Source organism: Aythya marila (genome assembly GCF_965140915.1).
Source record: "Aythya marila genome assembly, chromosome: 5".
In the NCBI taxonomy this organism is placed as follows: Eukaryota; Metazoa; Chordata; class Aves; order Anseriformes; family Anatidae; genus Aythya; species Aythya marila.
Window position 1 is genome coordinate 64,635,942 of NC_139046.1, and position 14,149 is coordinate 64,650,090.

At 35.4% G+C, this 14,149-nt stretch overlaps 1 protein-coding gene across 4 annotated transcripts in view; it reads left to right on the forward strand.

Moving 5' to 3' along the window:
• The window catches only part of FAR1 (fatty acyl-CoA reductase 1), a 37,581-nt gene extending 23,680 nt beyond the window's left edge, over positions 1–13,901 (forward strand). For all 4 annotated transcript variants that reach the window (XM_082761048.1, XM_082761051.1, XM_082761049.1 and 1 more), the window contains exons 10-12: positions 6,945–7,074; positions 8,764–8,891; positions 10,988–13,901. In XM_082761048.1, coding sequence (XP_082617174.1) covers positions 6,945–7,074; positions 8,764–8,891; positions 10,988–11,150 — 421 coding nt within the window. In that variant the 3' untranslated portion in view covers positions 11,151–13,901. The remainder of the gene's footprint in view (positions 1–6,944; positions 7,075–8,763; positions 8,892–10,987) is intronic.
• The last annotated feature ends 248 nt before the right edge of the window (positions 13,902–14,149 follow it).

Consider the following 14,149-nt stretch of genomic DNA (forward strand, 5'->3'; position numbering starts at 1 on the left):
CATTGAATTAAAAGTGAATTTAAACTTTCTAGCAAAAATGAGGATGTTTTTTGTTGGATATTTTGTTTGGTGGGGTTGAGTATTCGAGGTAAACAGAATATAAGATCTAGAAAAACTATGTTCATTCTTGAATGATAAATAATTAAAATGTTGATCCTTATTTTTTCCTACAGTAAAGCACCTATATTTGAATTACACGACAAATCCGTTAAGCGGTGCAGTAAGGCACCCTAGCATGAGTCTTTGTTCAAACTCCCTTTTGCATCTCTGTCGGACCACAGTCTCCCATACATTGCCTGCATTTTTTCACGATGTTTTGCTCAGATTGACAGGTCATAAGCCATGGTAAGAAGGACAGGGCTAAAAATATTTTGATAAGGTGGTGGAGATGAAGACGACACAGCATGGGTACTACCTAGACTTACTAACTATAAGCAATAACAATCCATTGACTGCATTTCTAAGAGATTAATGTCTGACTCACCAATGTTGTCCAAGATGTATCTCAGGTCAGAATCCCAGTCAGTCATTAAACTCAGGGAAGTGGTTGGCATTAAGATTGTTGTTGCTATTATAAACTGAAAATGGAAGGGAGGAAGAGTAAATAACTGTGGGTTATTCCTGTAGATGATACAGCTTGATCTGGCATACTTTGTATCATCTCAACATTCCATTCAGTTTATAATAATTACACTACTAGCTGGCTAACTTCTGAAGTGGTAAAAATTGCATAATTCTGCCTAAATAGGCCAAACTAGATTACATAGAAAAAAATATAAAATGTCACAGCAATTCGTTTCAGATTTGCCAAGCCATATGATCTTAACTCATTGCATATATTATGTTTTCAAAAGTATTTGTCGTCAGACTCTAAAATCTTCACTTTGGTGACAGTGTATTAATACAAGTGAGTATTCATTCATTGTCCTGTAGTCTAGGTCTATCTTACATTGCTACCTTTTATTGATCCAGTGCTAAGTATTAAATAAATTTTCCCCTCCTTGTATTTCATTTGTAGGCAAACACTTGTAAACTGCCTTGGGTTCCATTGTTCCAAGCCTAATCAATAGCATAGCACTCACAGCAACAGTAGGGACAGGCAGCTGTGCCTGTGCAGTTATCTCTGCATTGAAAAGATTTTAAGCTCTATGTATCAAAGGAAGGTATTAAGCATGAATTCCTAGCTTTTTAGGTTCTTTTGCAATATAAACTGTTCTTCATAAAAACTGATAGAAATTCCCTGATACATGTCAAGATTCCATCACTTACTAAAAAATAATTATACTACAGGTATCAACCTGCTGTCTTTCAAATGGGAAATAATGCTGCCAGAGTCACGTCAGTCTTTGGAAGTCCAGTCTTTTAAGTATTTAACCTAATGGGAGTAAAACAAGGCTATAAATAAACACATTGTTTAGAACACTCAACAGGCATGAAACATTGAATCTTGTTTTTGGCTTTTTCTGGAGTTCCTATTTAGTGTTCAAACACAGAATTTAAATATTAATCAGTACTAGTACAAGAGGTGACATTAAAGATGTATCTTCTGGCCTGTGAAGTATAAATTATATGAGTATTCCTAATTTTAGTTTTATGTAGTAGTGGCTGGATAGGTTTCCTATCATGCAGAAAATTTCAAGTTTGGAGGAAAGATGGGAGGTTCAACTAAATCAAAAACTGATTATTCAGTTGCTAAGGTAGCAAACTGTAGCACACTTTATTCAGTTGCTTGGAATTGAAACTTGAAGTTTGATGCCCAGCATGTAAGCATGCTATATAGCTTTCATTATATAGGGATTCTTTTCTTTAATTTTAAGCCTTTTTAAAAAGCTTTTTTTTTTTTTTTTTTTTAAGAGTAATAGAGGGGAACTCTGATAGAGGTGCAATTTTAAATCCTAATGGGTTTCATGCATTATTTAATAATAGCAGAAAATTGAGCCAGATCTTTATTCTTCTGCTTTTTTTTTTTTTTTCCTAATTGTCCGGTTCAAAGTACTTTGAAACCTACTTTAACTGACAGGCTGGAGATGGTACTAGTATAGGGGTGTACTACTGTTGCTGTTATCATTCTGTCTGGTTGACCTCTGGTTTTAATTACCAAGTAGCATGCACTAGGAAACTTCTAAAGCCTTGGAAGCATAATTACAGATTTTAAAGCTTGTTACAATGCTTTTCTGAGTGAAGGGCTAGCTTAATCTAAAATGTGACCTCTCTGCACCACAACTTAGCAAGAACAACTTGACTGGCGTAGTAAAAATAAATAAATAATGAAATCAGCACAAGCAAATGCGAATGTTGTGTTAACTTGACTTCACATGGTCTACGATCTGCCCTTTGTGTTGAATATGAATATATTTCTAGGCTCTTTATTGCATATAATATAGGAAAAACTAATCAGTGAAATTGCTGCATAGGTTGAACTGCACTATTGTCATACTGTCAGGATATATACCATCACCATATGAGAAATTCTTAGCAAATAGAACTAATTGGGTTCTATAGCCCTTTAGAATTAAAGGAATATGTTCATAACTATATAAAAAAATCACCCACAAAAACTAAGTCCTTTCTATTGAAGGGTTTGGATTTTTTTGGAAATGTAACCTATGAAATCTTTATGCAATATGAAATTGTTCTGGTACACTGTACTTGTGGAAGTAGATAAAGCTTTTAGTGAGACAAAACTTATTTTTCATTGCTTTTGCATCTAGTGAAACATTATTGAAATTAACAATTCTCTGAGTAAGAGTTAAGGAAAATGAAGGAGGAAATAATGTATGTAATTCTTCTGAACTTTGTAGATGGAATAAGTACAATAAGGATCAAATGACATAATGAGGATTTAATATTTCAAACTACTTAAGTAGACTTCTGTAGTATTGTGCTTTTATAAAAATAGTGGTAATAATTCTCACTGTACAAGTTTGGCAGTGTTGTCAGTAGCTTGCTATATGTACTTGCATAGCAAAACTTATTAATTGCCTAATATAAGGCATAGTTCTTGCCTGTAACTTTGCACAGGACTTACCACAGCAGAACCATCTCTTCTCAAAAGCAGCTCAGTATATTTGATATCTTAAAGCCATTTGAAAATATGCACCCAGCAGGTCTTTCCAATTACTCTGGAAGAACAAGCACAGGGAATATACCTGAATATGACAGGGCGCTTTTTTACTGTGAGGGTGACAGCACTGGAGCAGGTTGCCCAGAGATGATGTAGAGTCTCCTTCTCTGGAGATACTCAAACCCACCTGGATGCCATCTGGCACAGTGTGCTTTAGGTGATCCTGCTTGGCAGGGGGGTTGGACTAGATGATCTTCGGAAGTCCCTTCCAACCTCAACCATTCTGTGATTCTGTAGCAGAAAGTAGCACGAAACATTGAAGCTGTAATTTATGTGTTTCTCCAGCAATTCATTTTCTGCTACTGCTTCTTAGAAAGCTACAGAGGAGGTAGAGCTGGTGGGTGCAGAGAGGTTTAAAGAGATCACTTCAGTTAAAGCTTCTTAAAACTTAACATGAAGCACCTTTGACATAGTCTCTGTCTTACAAACCAGAAATGAGTGAACAGTATATTTTCATTGAATAGATTACTGTTTTTTCCCCTTGCAAATACTTTGAAAAAAAGTTCTGCACTTACAAGAACAACAGAACTGCTAGAAACAAAGAATTCCTCTTTCTCTTATACTTCAAAACTTACAGCTAAATAAAAACTTACCATTTTACAAATATGAATACTTGTATCATATACCTTAGGAGGAATCTTTAAATTTTTTTTCCAACTGTCTCTAATGCTTATGCAGAGACTTGCGTATTAACAATGCAGATCTTCTGAAGGATATCTTGTATTGGCTTCAAGAACCTTTTAGCCTAGAGAAAATAGATGGTGTAAGACTTGAAAATGTGGTGATAACCTTAAGCCAAGTTACTTTTTGTCTGCTACAGAAACATGCCTACCTAATTTATGGATACTTGATTTGTATAACTGTTGCTTAAAACTCAATTTCTGTGATGTGCTTCTTGATTGGTTGTGTTTTGATTGTATTTTGTGCTAATGGCAATAAGGGCTAGCTAGTAGAGGCAAAATTATACCTAGCGTAGGTGAAAGCCTTGCATATTGTCACACTGGCTGACTGCAGCAAGTGTTTAGCTCCTTATGATCAGCAGGTCTGATTTTTCTGTCCTAAGCTTATGAAGGTGTAATACAGTATTTGATATTACACTGACTTTTTATATATAGTTTTGATATTGAAGAATTGTAGCTAACTGTTATCAAGTGTATGTATCAATTTCAGGCTGAGAGAGAAAGGCTCATTACATACTTCTCACATTCTTCTTTGTCACCTGTATTGCTATTTGCAGGAGGAATGTGGTGCTATTGAAGTTTGAAAATCTCTCTAACAAAACTTAGTCTGCCAGAATAAGTGTACAGTAAATGACACTTATTGCTGATATCTCTGAATATAAGAGGTTGTCACTATAATTCCTTTTCTTTTGCAAAGTGGGTGAGAGAGGGGAACAGTTTCATGCCGATTTATTGCAGGCTACCAACTTGTCACTGAGGAAGCTGCCCTCCCTTAGCCACATGTTTCTGTCACTTCTTTCGTGTCAGATCTAGCAGTTAAGAGTATGTGGAGACATTTGATTATTTTGGCTGATATAATGAGAAGCTAATCCTAAAAAAAAACAAAAAAAACAAAAATCAAAAAAAAAAACAAACAAACAAAAAAAAAACATACCATTTTCTGATGACGAACTTAATTAGCTGGTTCTGTTGCCAGTCACTAAATCCAATGTGAGACAGAATCTGTAGCTGAGGTAAAAGAATTGTCTTTAGCCGCTTGGGTTGTGTTTTTTTTTTTTTTTTTTTTTTAAATTAGCTTATCTGTGTTCTAAAACCATATCCATAAGTAGAGTCAGCAGGATTCCCTGTGAAGGTTAGAGACTCTTCTTAAAAAAAGAGCTAAAAATAATGTCAGGGGCTGGTAGCAAGCTCCAAATTTACACTTACTCAGATTTTCGTTTATACCATTTAGTTTTTTGCAGGGACCCAAGTTTTCTTGTACTAAAGCAGTCTAGGCACTCTGAGTAGAATTCAGCTATTCTTCCGGTTTAACATAACAAACTGGAGAGGCACAATAAGTTCAACAACATTAAATAAACTTAAGACTGTCAGTGGGCAGGCATCCACAAAAGAGTCTGCCACATGTAGCTGCCTTGTCCTGTTTTTGCATTATTGTTATCCAGGGCATTTTGCAAAGTGCTCTTTCTGGCTATTCTGACCAGTGAGCTCTTTGCTTTCTGAGTCTATATTTTTCTGACTTTTTCAGACTTATCTGTTAAGACAGCTGCTGGAGGATCATTCCTTTTTTTTTTGCGGGGGGTGTTTAGTTCAAACTTGTTAGCACAGGATATATATTGGACACGGTCTATATTATTAATTATTTTTTGAATCAGAGGAACTCCAACTCAGCTCCCATACAGCCAACTTGCCCAGCTGGGGAAACTATAAATGGGTGTTAGTAGACATTCCTAGATGCTTTCAAATGAAATTAACTGTTAGAACTGTATTCCAGTTTTAGACTTTTAATATGCTCCTGTGGAAGGTTTTAAGAAAGTGTTAATACTTTTGTACTTCAAATACATTTTGCTTTTTCAGTGGTCTCAGCCATTCATAATACTCTGTTTCATGAGACTTAGAGGCAATTTCACTATTCCTTTACATAGTGAGATACCAGTCATTAATGTTAGTCAATGTAAATGTTTGGAAGAGTTTCTGGGACTGTGCTGTCTCCTCTACAAGTATGAATGTACCAAGGCAACTTTCTGAGAAAAATCAGGGAATTATATTGCTGCTATGTATTTTATTGAACAAAACTTAGCTTCAGAAAGCCATTTCCTATTACTGCTGGGTTGTTCTGCTTTCTTTGCTTTTCCTATGTGCCCCTCTGCTCTGCTTAAAATGACCATTGTGCCCTCCTGTAAGGATCAAATTGGAAGCAATTCTTTGAGATGGAAATAGCTCAAGCTCCATAAGCAGAAATGTAATAGCATTTCATGTAAATACAACCTAGTACTTACTAAAGCTAAGTGATCATCTGTAGCTCTGTAACACTTGCAAAGTTCCTACCTTTACAACAAGAAAACTCTCTCTAAGAGTGGATAACTCATGTTTTTTGGGTCTACTTCAGGTATTCTGATCAAAGGGAAATTTGCCCAAATTGATCCTTATAACATAATTTCTCTGCATTCCAAGTGATATTTTTATAGAGTTGTCACCCATGTGTAATAAAGGATAATGGAAGGTATTTCTGCATATTTTGAAGTAGCCTGGAACTGATCACCCAATTAGCGGGATCTGCTATGGTTTATCTGCCCATTGAATAGATCCTGCTCTTTGCTGCAGTAACAGTAGGGGGCAAAGCTCTATTTCTGGTGGTTCTAAGCCTTGGTCTCTTACTGACCATAATAAATGAGTTTCTTCTTAGAGATGTGGCATTGCACAGTGTGCCAGAAGGTTAGGGAAATTTACTCCCTTGCTGTGTTCTGCACTGTGTAACTATTTTAAACATGTTCATCAAGTTAAATTGTTCAGTACAGCTAGATTTTTGTTATGCTGAAATGAGAAGTGTTAAGTATCACTGTCCTAAATTACAAAGAAAGGATGGTAAAATTCTGTCTTCTGTTGGCCATTCGTTTTAGAGAGGAAACTTACTGTTCCATGGGGAAGTAGAATTAAAAAAAAAAAAAAGCTGTCCAGCAAGTTCTGCTTTCATATCAAGGTTGGACAGCTAAACTCCAGTAACATCTTGCTTTAGACTGATAGGATACTTCTGTGTATTAACTTTTTTCATGATTTGGATACAGAGTAGGATGGGTTATGTTGAAAGAGAGGTGCGGGGTTATAAAACTTTTTTTTATTGACCACTGTTCCTTGGACTGTAGGATGATGAAAACAATATCACGTCTTCATAAGGCAATGATGTTACTAGAATATTTTACGAGCAATTCTTGGATCTGGAATACTGAAAACATGACTATGCTAATGAATCAGCTAACCCCTGAAGACAAAAAGGTAAGTAGCTACATGATATGGAGACTGAAAGTGAAGTACAAACTTATTGTTCTAATATGACATGAATCAGTAATGCTGCTTACTGCAATGTGGAACGAAGCGTGGTAGGAACTCAGTTCTGGATAGTCCTGCCACAGCCATTTGAATGTACCAAGGTGTTTGTACAGGGCTGCGTTGTAAGCCGGATCAGTGGTCTGATCAGAGATAAGGACAGGACTCCTTGAAGGAAGCTGTGTACAAAAGGCAGTTGTTAGGGTGGCTTGATCATACATGATCAGGTGTTGCCCTATATGTCAGTCAAGTAGCCAAGCTGTGTTACTGGTTTAACTTGCATCGTGAGTAAAACAATTCTTGACCACTATCTCATTTTTCTGAGGAACAAGAGGTAGTTTTTGAGGTTTTTTTTTTTTTTGTTTCCTTTTGTGTTTCAAACTAGTGACAGCCTCTGGGTACACTTCTTGTGCTTTGGCAATACAGCTACATGTCCTCAAATTCTCTCACTCATTGTGAACTAAAACTGCCCTGTGCAATGGGGAAGTGTACCTAGAAGCAGGATGACAAAAGTCCTGAAGGTGGTTGAGGAGGAACAAAAACTGTTGTTGAACAGAGGACCTGAGTTGAGTGAATGAAACTTCTCATAAGAATTCTCATAAGAAATACCTTATTCTTCCTGTTCCATCCCTTCCCCTTCCAGATTTTGATAGCTTTTCTAGGATTAGGTATGTTATTTTCTGAAACACAGTGGAATTGTATATTTATTGTTGCTAACTACATTTTATAGCATAAGCTGTAGTCAATTTCAGACTTGCCCTGTTTGGTGACATTTCACTATCAGCTTGTTCAAATGTCATTAAATACAGTATTTTTAGTAGTTAAGCATCAGATTTCCCATCTCTGCTCAGCAGATTATTTTTTCTGCTCTTTTAACGTGTCAAAGCTGATCACTGAGCACTGCAAGACTTTTAGTGTGATCATGTAACCAAGGAGGAATTGTGAACAACAGAGGAGTGAAACTTGCAGAAACAGTAAACAAGCTGTTGTATTAGCTTGCGGTTTCATAGAACAGTCCTATTAGGCAAGTTCTTACAGAGCAACATTTAAGTATTTTGTTCAGAAACTGAGCTAGAGGTTTTATTGTCTTTATTGGGACTTAACTGGCTGCTGTACTGTAGTATTGTTTGAGATGGAGGTACTGGACATCAGTGAGAAACTGAAGTTGTGAAGTTACCGTAGTAACTTCTGCAGCAGATATTCTTATGACTCTTTAAAACATAGTGGTACAACTACAAGTACAGTTAAAAGAACTGCATCTCTATCAGTGAACTTAGTACAGAGCAGTGTGCTTATTCTATAGTATGTGAGAATTATTTCCTGTCTGGAAAGGAAACAAATAGAGTTCTTTATGGACAGATTAAATGTGAAACTAGTGCGCTTGGAAGCTGAGAGAAGAATGTTACTGAAGAGGGAAAAACAAGGCATGGAATAGTTTAAATTTGCAGGAGATAGATTGTATGAGAAGCTGGTGGTTGGGTCACAGATCTTAATGTGAATTATTCTTATGATTAAAGACAAAATATTTGTCATTGCAATGAAATCAATCTGATGTAAATAAAATAACTACCTTTCTATCTTTATCAGAAATGATTGACATTATGGCAGTTAATAGTGAAAGCTTTTATTTTTATGCAGACTTTTAATTTTGATGTTCGACAACTACATTGGGCAGAATACATGGAAAATTACTGCATGGGAACAAAGAAATATGTGTTGAATGAAGAAATGTCTGGCCTCCCTGCAGCTCGGAAACACTTGAATAAGTAAGTGTACATCTTATTTTTGTTTCTCTCTCCTTGTCAAATTTCACTTTCCCATTTTATAATTTACTGTTCTTTATAGCATTTGTTTAGTTCCACCAGAGTTCTTCTATTCCAGGCATGTTGTCTAAAGCATTTTCTAATGCTTTAGTCAGATGCCATCTTTCTTTCTTCATTTGTAGATCTTGCTTTGTTCTCTATATTAGTAATCCTAGTATGTCTTGGTTTATGGCCATAGCTCTGATTGCTAGTGTATACTGGAATCCAGGTTTCTGATGTTACTTGTGTATCCTTTCTGGAACATCAAAAAGGTACACAGTAGTACAGGGTCAGAATGGTTTGTTCAACTATGGTGGTTTAATACAACAATAATTGTTTCTTTTGGGAACATGACTGCTGGAAGCAGGCAAGTAAACAGGCATGAACATTCCACTGCAGCGCAGGAAACTTTGTTGATGCTGTAAGATGAAGTCTCTTAGCCTCTTATCTGTGGCTTAACTCCTCCAATTTAAATGCATTGTAATTATTCAGAATGTTACTGGTATAGTGTCACTTGTTTTATTTTTGGGTGATTCATAAAGACAGTTGATATTCTTTAAAGAGAAAAATCAAAGATTGAAAAAAGAACAATTTATCTTGTTCTGCAATATTGCTTATCTGTTATGCTGACAACCTGAGGGAAAGTGGTTTAGGTCATCTTCAAAAGAGATTGGCATGGCACAATCTCAGTGAGAATCTTGGCTAAACTTGCCAGTGTTAACCTTACAATAGCATATTCAGAGACACAGCGGTAATACATGCTTGTAATATACACATGGTATAGCAACAAAGTAATCTGAATTTGTGAGAAATTCTGGGTTTCAGCTAGATGTGTTGTAAGCCTGAATTACATTTGCAGGCAGTTTTTAATGGGAATGAAGGTTTTCTGGATTTCCAGAGATTAATTCTGAATCTTGACTAGGACTTGACTGACAGAATTAACGCTGATAGAAAAAGACTGAAAAGTGAGGGATCTAGAGGACCAAGTAAATATCCTTGTATGTTTAGTTTGACTACATTTTTCCTGAATCCTCTTATGATGAGGCTCTTTTCAAAGAAGAAAAATAGATGATTAATATCTCTTAAAAGTATATTTGAGATTTTAAATTTCATCTTTGATAATGGTGGGCATAGCTGAAGAGATGTCCCCTTCTAGTTTTGGATTTGGATGCAGTTCAGAAATGCACTGAACACAAGTGACATTCTTTGTACAAAGGATCATGCCAAAATAATGTGAGAAATAGTCCTATATTGGAATGGCATCTGGTCATCCTATGTAAAAGAAGGCCTGGTGGTAATGACACCCAGTATACCTATGCAGCAACATAAGACCAGTGAGTATTTTCTTAAAAAGAGCTGCCTTTCAAATACAAATTTTTATGGTCTACTGAACCAAAGATGTCACGTTCTTTTTAAGAAATCTGAGCAAATTCTGGTTCCAAGTCATCTTGGAGCTTCTGTTTTTACGTGAGAAATTTGCTAAAAATCACAGATACCCTAAAATAGTACTTCCTTTTTTCCTAATCCTTAAAGGATTAAAGAGGAAGTTCTCTGAGAAGGAACAAGTTTAAAATTGCCATGGAGACTATGAACTTTGTAGCTGGAAAAATCTTGAACTTTTTTGTCAGCAGTAATAGGTGTTTCTACAAATACATTATTTTAAATACATTATTTTAAATGCTTGGAAGGGAGCTAGGGTGAAATTAGCCTGGTTTTGGGTGAGTGGCTGTCTTGAGGTGAGTCAATGTGTGTGACCTTGGCATTCAAAGGTTTTACCAAGCAACTCTGAAGCAGTAATACATGTAGTTAGCTACAAGGCTGGTTCTATTCCTGAATTTTCACATTTCTCTTTGAGCAGTGAACAATCAGAAAGGCCTTCTCTGCTTGTTCTTCAACTTACTAGCTTGCTTAATACGCTAACTTAAGATACTTTATTAAAGTGGTGTTGAGATGAATAGATGAACAAGTTAAATTCTACATTATAAGTTATTTTAATGTTCTTTTCCCTGTAGTTCTTGGTACCTTGGCTTTTACATGTTTTTTTTTTTCTTCCCCCTTAGGTTAAGGAATATACGCTATGGATTCAATACAATTCTTGTGATCCTGATCTGGCGTATCTTTATTGCAAGATCACAAATGGCAAGAAATATCTGGTACTTTGTGGTTAGTCTGTGTTACAAGTTCCTCTCATACTTCAGAGCCTCCAGTACTATGAGATACTGAAGAAGAGAACTGAGCATTAGGGCATCTATGCATATGGTGGTCTAACTACACAAAGCCTGTAACGTAGTCATCTCACATCTTGTAGAAGCATTATTTCATCTTAAATTGGAGTGCAAAATATGGTATGGTATATGTACTGTTAATTGTATATCTTCCAGAAGACATAGAAAATAAAATGGTCAAGTGCCGGTCTGAATTGGCGTTAGACAAGCATTTAAATAACTTTAAATCATTGACCTAGGGAGAGAATGTTTTAGACCACTGACCAACATAACTGTGCAATTTGGAACATTTTAATTGAAATCTGCCTTAACATACTTATTCTATTCTGTTAATTTTTACACCACGTTAAGGAAGGTAAATTGTCATAGTAATTGCTAGTTTATTAACTATTCTTTTTGAAATCCTAAAACTGCAAAGGATTTTGAGTTTCAGAAGTGTATAAATGTTGGTGGATCTCCTAGAAAAACTAGTGGAGTACTTCTATAATTTCTTTACTTCTGCCGCTTCTTCCCTTCTCAAAGTATGGTCATAATGGTGACTACTTTGCTTTTAAAAGGAAAATAAATCTCCCTTCATTATGGAAAAGCCTTTTGTCCTATCTGGTTTTCAGAATGCACTCAGTAATTCAGTTCTGTGCTCAAAATCAGCCCCATTCTATTTGTGTTTATCAGCATGAGCAATTTGCTTTTCCAAAAGCAGAAGTGATCCTATCTGAAAAAGATGAAACAGAACATTACCATGGGGGGGGGAAATATTTGTTGACCATCCTCTTTTTTTTTTTTATGGTTTTTGTTGGGAATACAGAGCCAGCACTTGATTGTTACATTTCTGACTTCAAAAAGTAAATGTATTTAAGAAGAATTTATTATGCCTAGTTGATACTTACATTATTGGTAACTGTAGTTGGACAAACTGTAGGCTTTCATTGAGAGATACCTGTTCTTAAATTCTAAGTAATGTTAGCAAATACTTCATGAACTTAACGCTTTTCAAAAACTCTGAGCTATGAAATTTGATGCATGGATAGACCAATGCATAAGCACACTCACCTCTGTCCCAATAAAACCCTTTTGTTTCACTGGGCAAGCAGAGCAAGGGGCATCTTGCTTCAAAATTTGAAATATATTAACAGATTTTAATCTATTTCTTGGATTTCTTCAGATTTAAACCTAACAATTTAAACTTTTTCTGTGTAATTTGTTTTGGTAGGTAAAACTCAGACAAATAACAAGTTGTAAGAAAAGCCTGAGTCCCTTTTTAAGGCAATACAAAAAGATTCCTTGAAACTCTGGTTGCACAGAATTCTATTTGAGAACACTGTTCCTCTTACTGATGCACTGACCAGCACCCTTGCCCAGTGTTTGTTCATTAAAATCAATTTATACTGTATGTGAATGTTCTTGAATCTGCTTGGAAAGGCAAATAATGACTTAATTACACAAGAGCTACATTATACTTGCCCTTGGTAGTTTTTTGTCCTATTTGAATTAAGTATGTAAAGAACTTATTTTGCTATTCTTGTGGAAACTTACTTTAAAGAGAACACCTTTCATGCAGGTGTATGCCATTTTGAAAAGATAATGGCTTCCTTGTTGAAGCTAAGTATTCTGTAGTAAGTAGTAGTTAAGCTGTAATTCCTTTTTAAAATGACCTGTGTGTGTGTGTATATATATATATATATATATATATATAAAGCTAGCGATGGAAAGCCTAAAAGGTCTAGGACCACACCTTGTGTGAGAGACCTTACTGTGGCTGAAAATAAATTATGGCTTCTGTGACTGAAGATGTTATACTTTAACAGATACATTAGGTATGTTACATTTTTAGTTACCTCCAGAAGCATCTTACTAGATCTGAAAGTATGCTTAAGCATTCCTGCACTGCAGACTTTTTTTTCAGAGGTGCCTACAATCCAGTGATGTCCCTCTTCCCGTGTTGGCATGTGACTGAAGCTTGCAAAAAGACACATACATCATATTCTGAAAATTATTTCTGTGAAGCAGTTGACTTTAGACTTTTTGTTCTTTATCACCATTACACATAATACTTTTATTGTTGATTTGTTTATACTGGGAACTATGAAGCCAATTAATTGATTACTTCTGATCCAAGCTACTTAGGAATCTATTCTGTTGAATACATAACTGAAGAAAAGGATTGCTTCAAATGTAAGGACACTTAACCTCTCCTCTTTAAACACTTGGCAGTTTAGAAAACCACCTTTATCTTTGGGGGCTGTGGTTATCTGTTGACTGTTGGTATCTTAAACCCGTCAGTCATTCTATTTAATTGACAGCAGATTCAGTGTCACACTTATTACATCTGTTTTTTGTGGTCAGTCTGTGAAATTTCTATCTGAAGATAATATTTTATTTCCATATCAGAACTGTTTTATTGCATTTCTTCATAAGTGTTTGCATGTAATGGATGTTGGTCAGAAACAGACTTGAACTTTATTTTTGATAGAGAAAGTTTGATTCTCTGTACTGACTAGCAAGTTACAGAAAGTATTTTAATTGGTTAAATAGGAGAAGCAGTTGAAACAAGAAACAACATGGTCACTTAACAGTTACTGGTATTTAAATTTGGGACCAGGGAAAAACTGCTTTTTCCTGTAATGTTTTTCTGCTATAGGAACACATGTTTGGAAACAAATGCTAAATCTGTGAGCTTTTATAAGACAAACAGAAATATTGGGTGCCTTTTGTTTGTAAACCAAAAATAAACAAATCCCTTAAAAGTGTTGTTAGTGTTTATTGTATTTTTGCTGGTTTTAGTGGAAAACTAATGTATAAATTCTGTCTTAATATACATATATATGAACATGTTCTTTCCCTTATGAGAGACTTGGAAAATCAAGTTAATGGCTAAAATTGCATTTAAAAATCGAGGGAAAAAAAAAAAAAAAGCAACACCTCCTTTCTCCCCCAGCATCCTCCCAGATCAACCCAAAAATAATCAAAAGGTAAAAAAATTAAATCTTCATGAGGTGA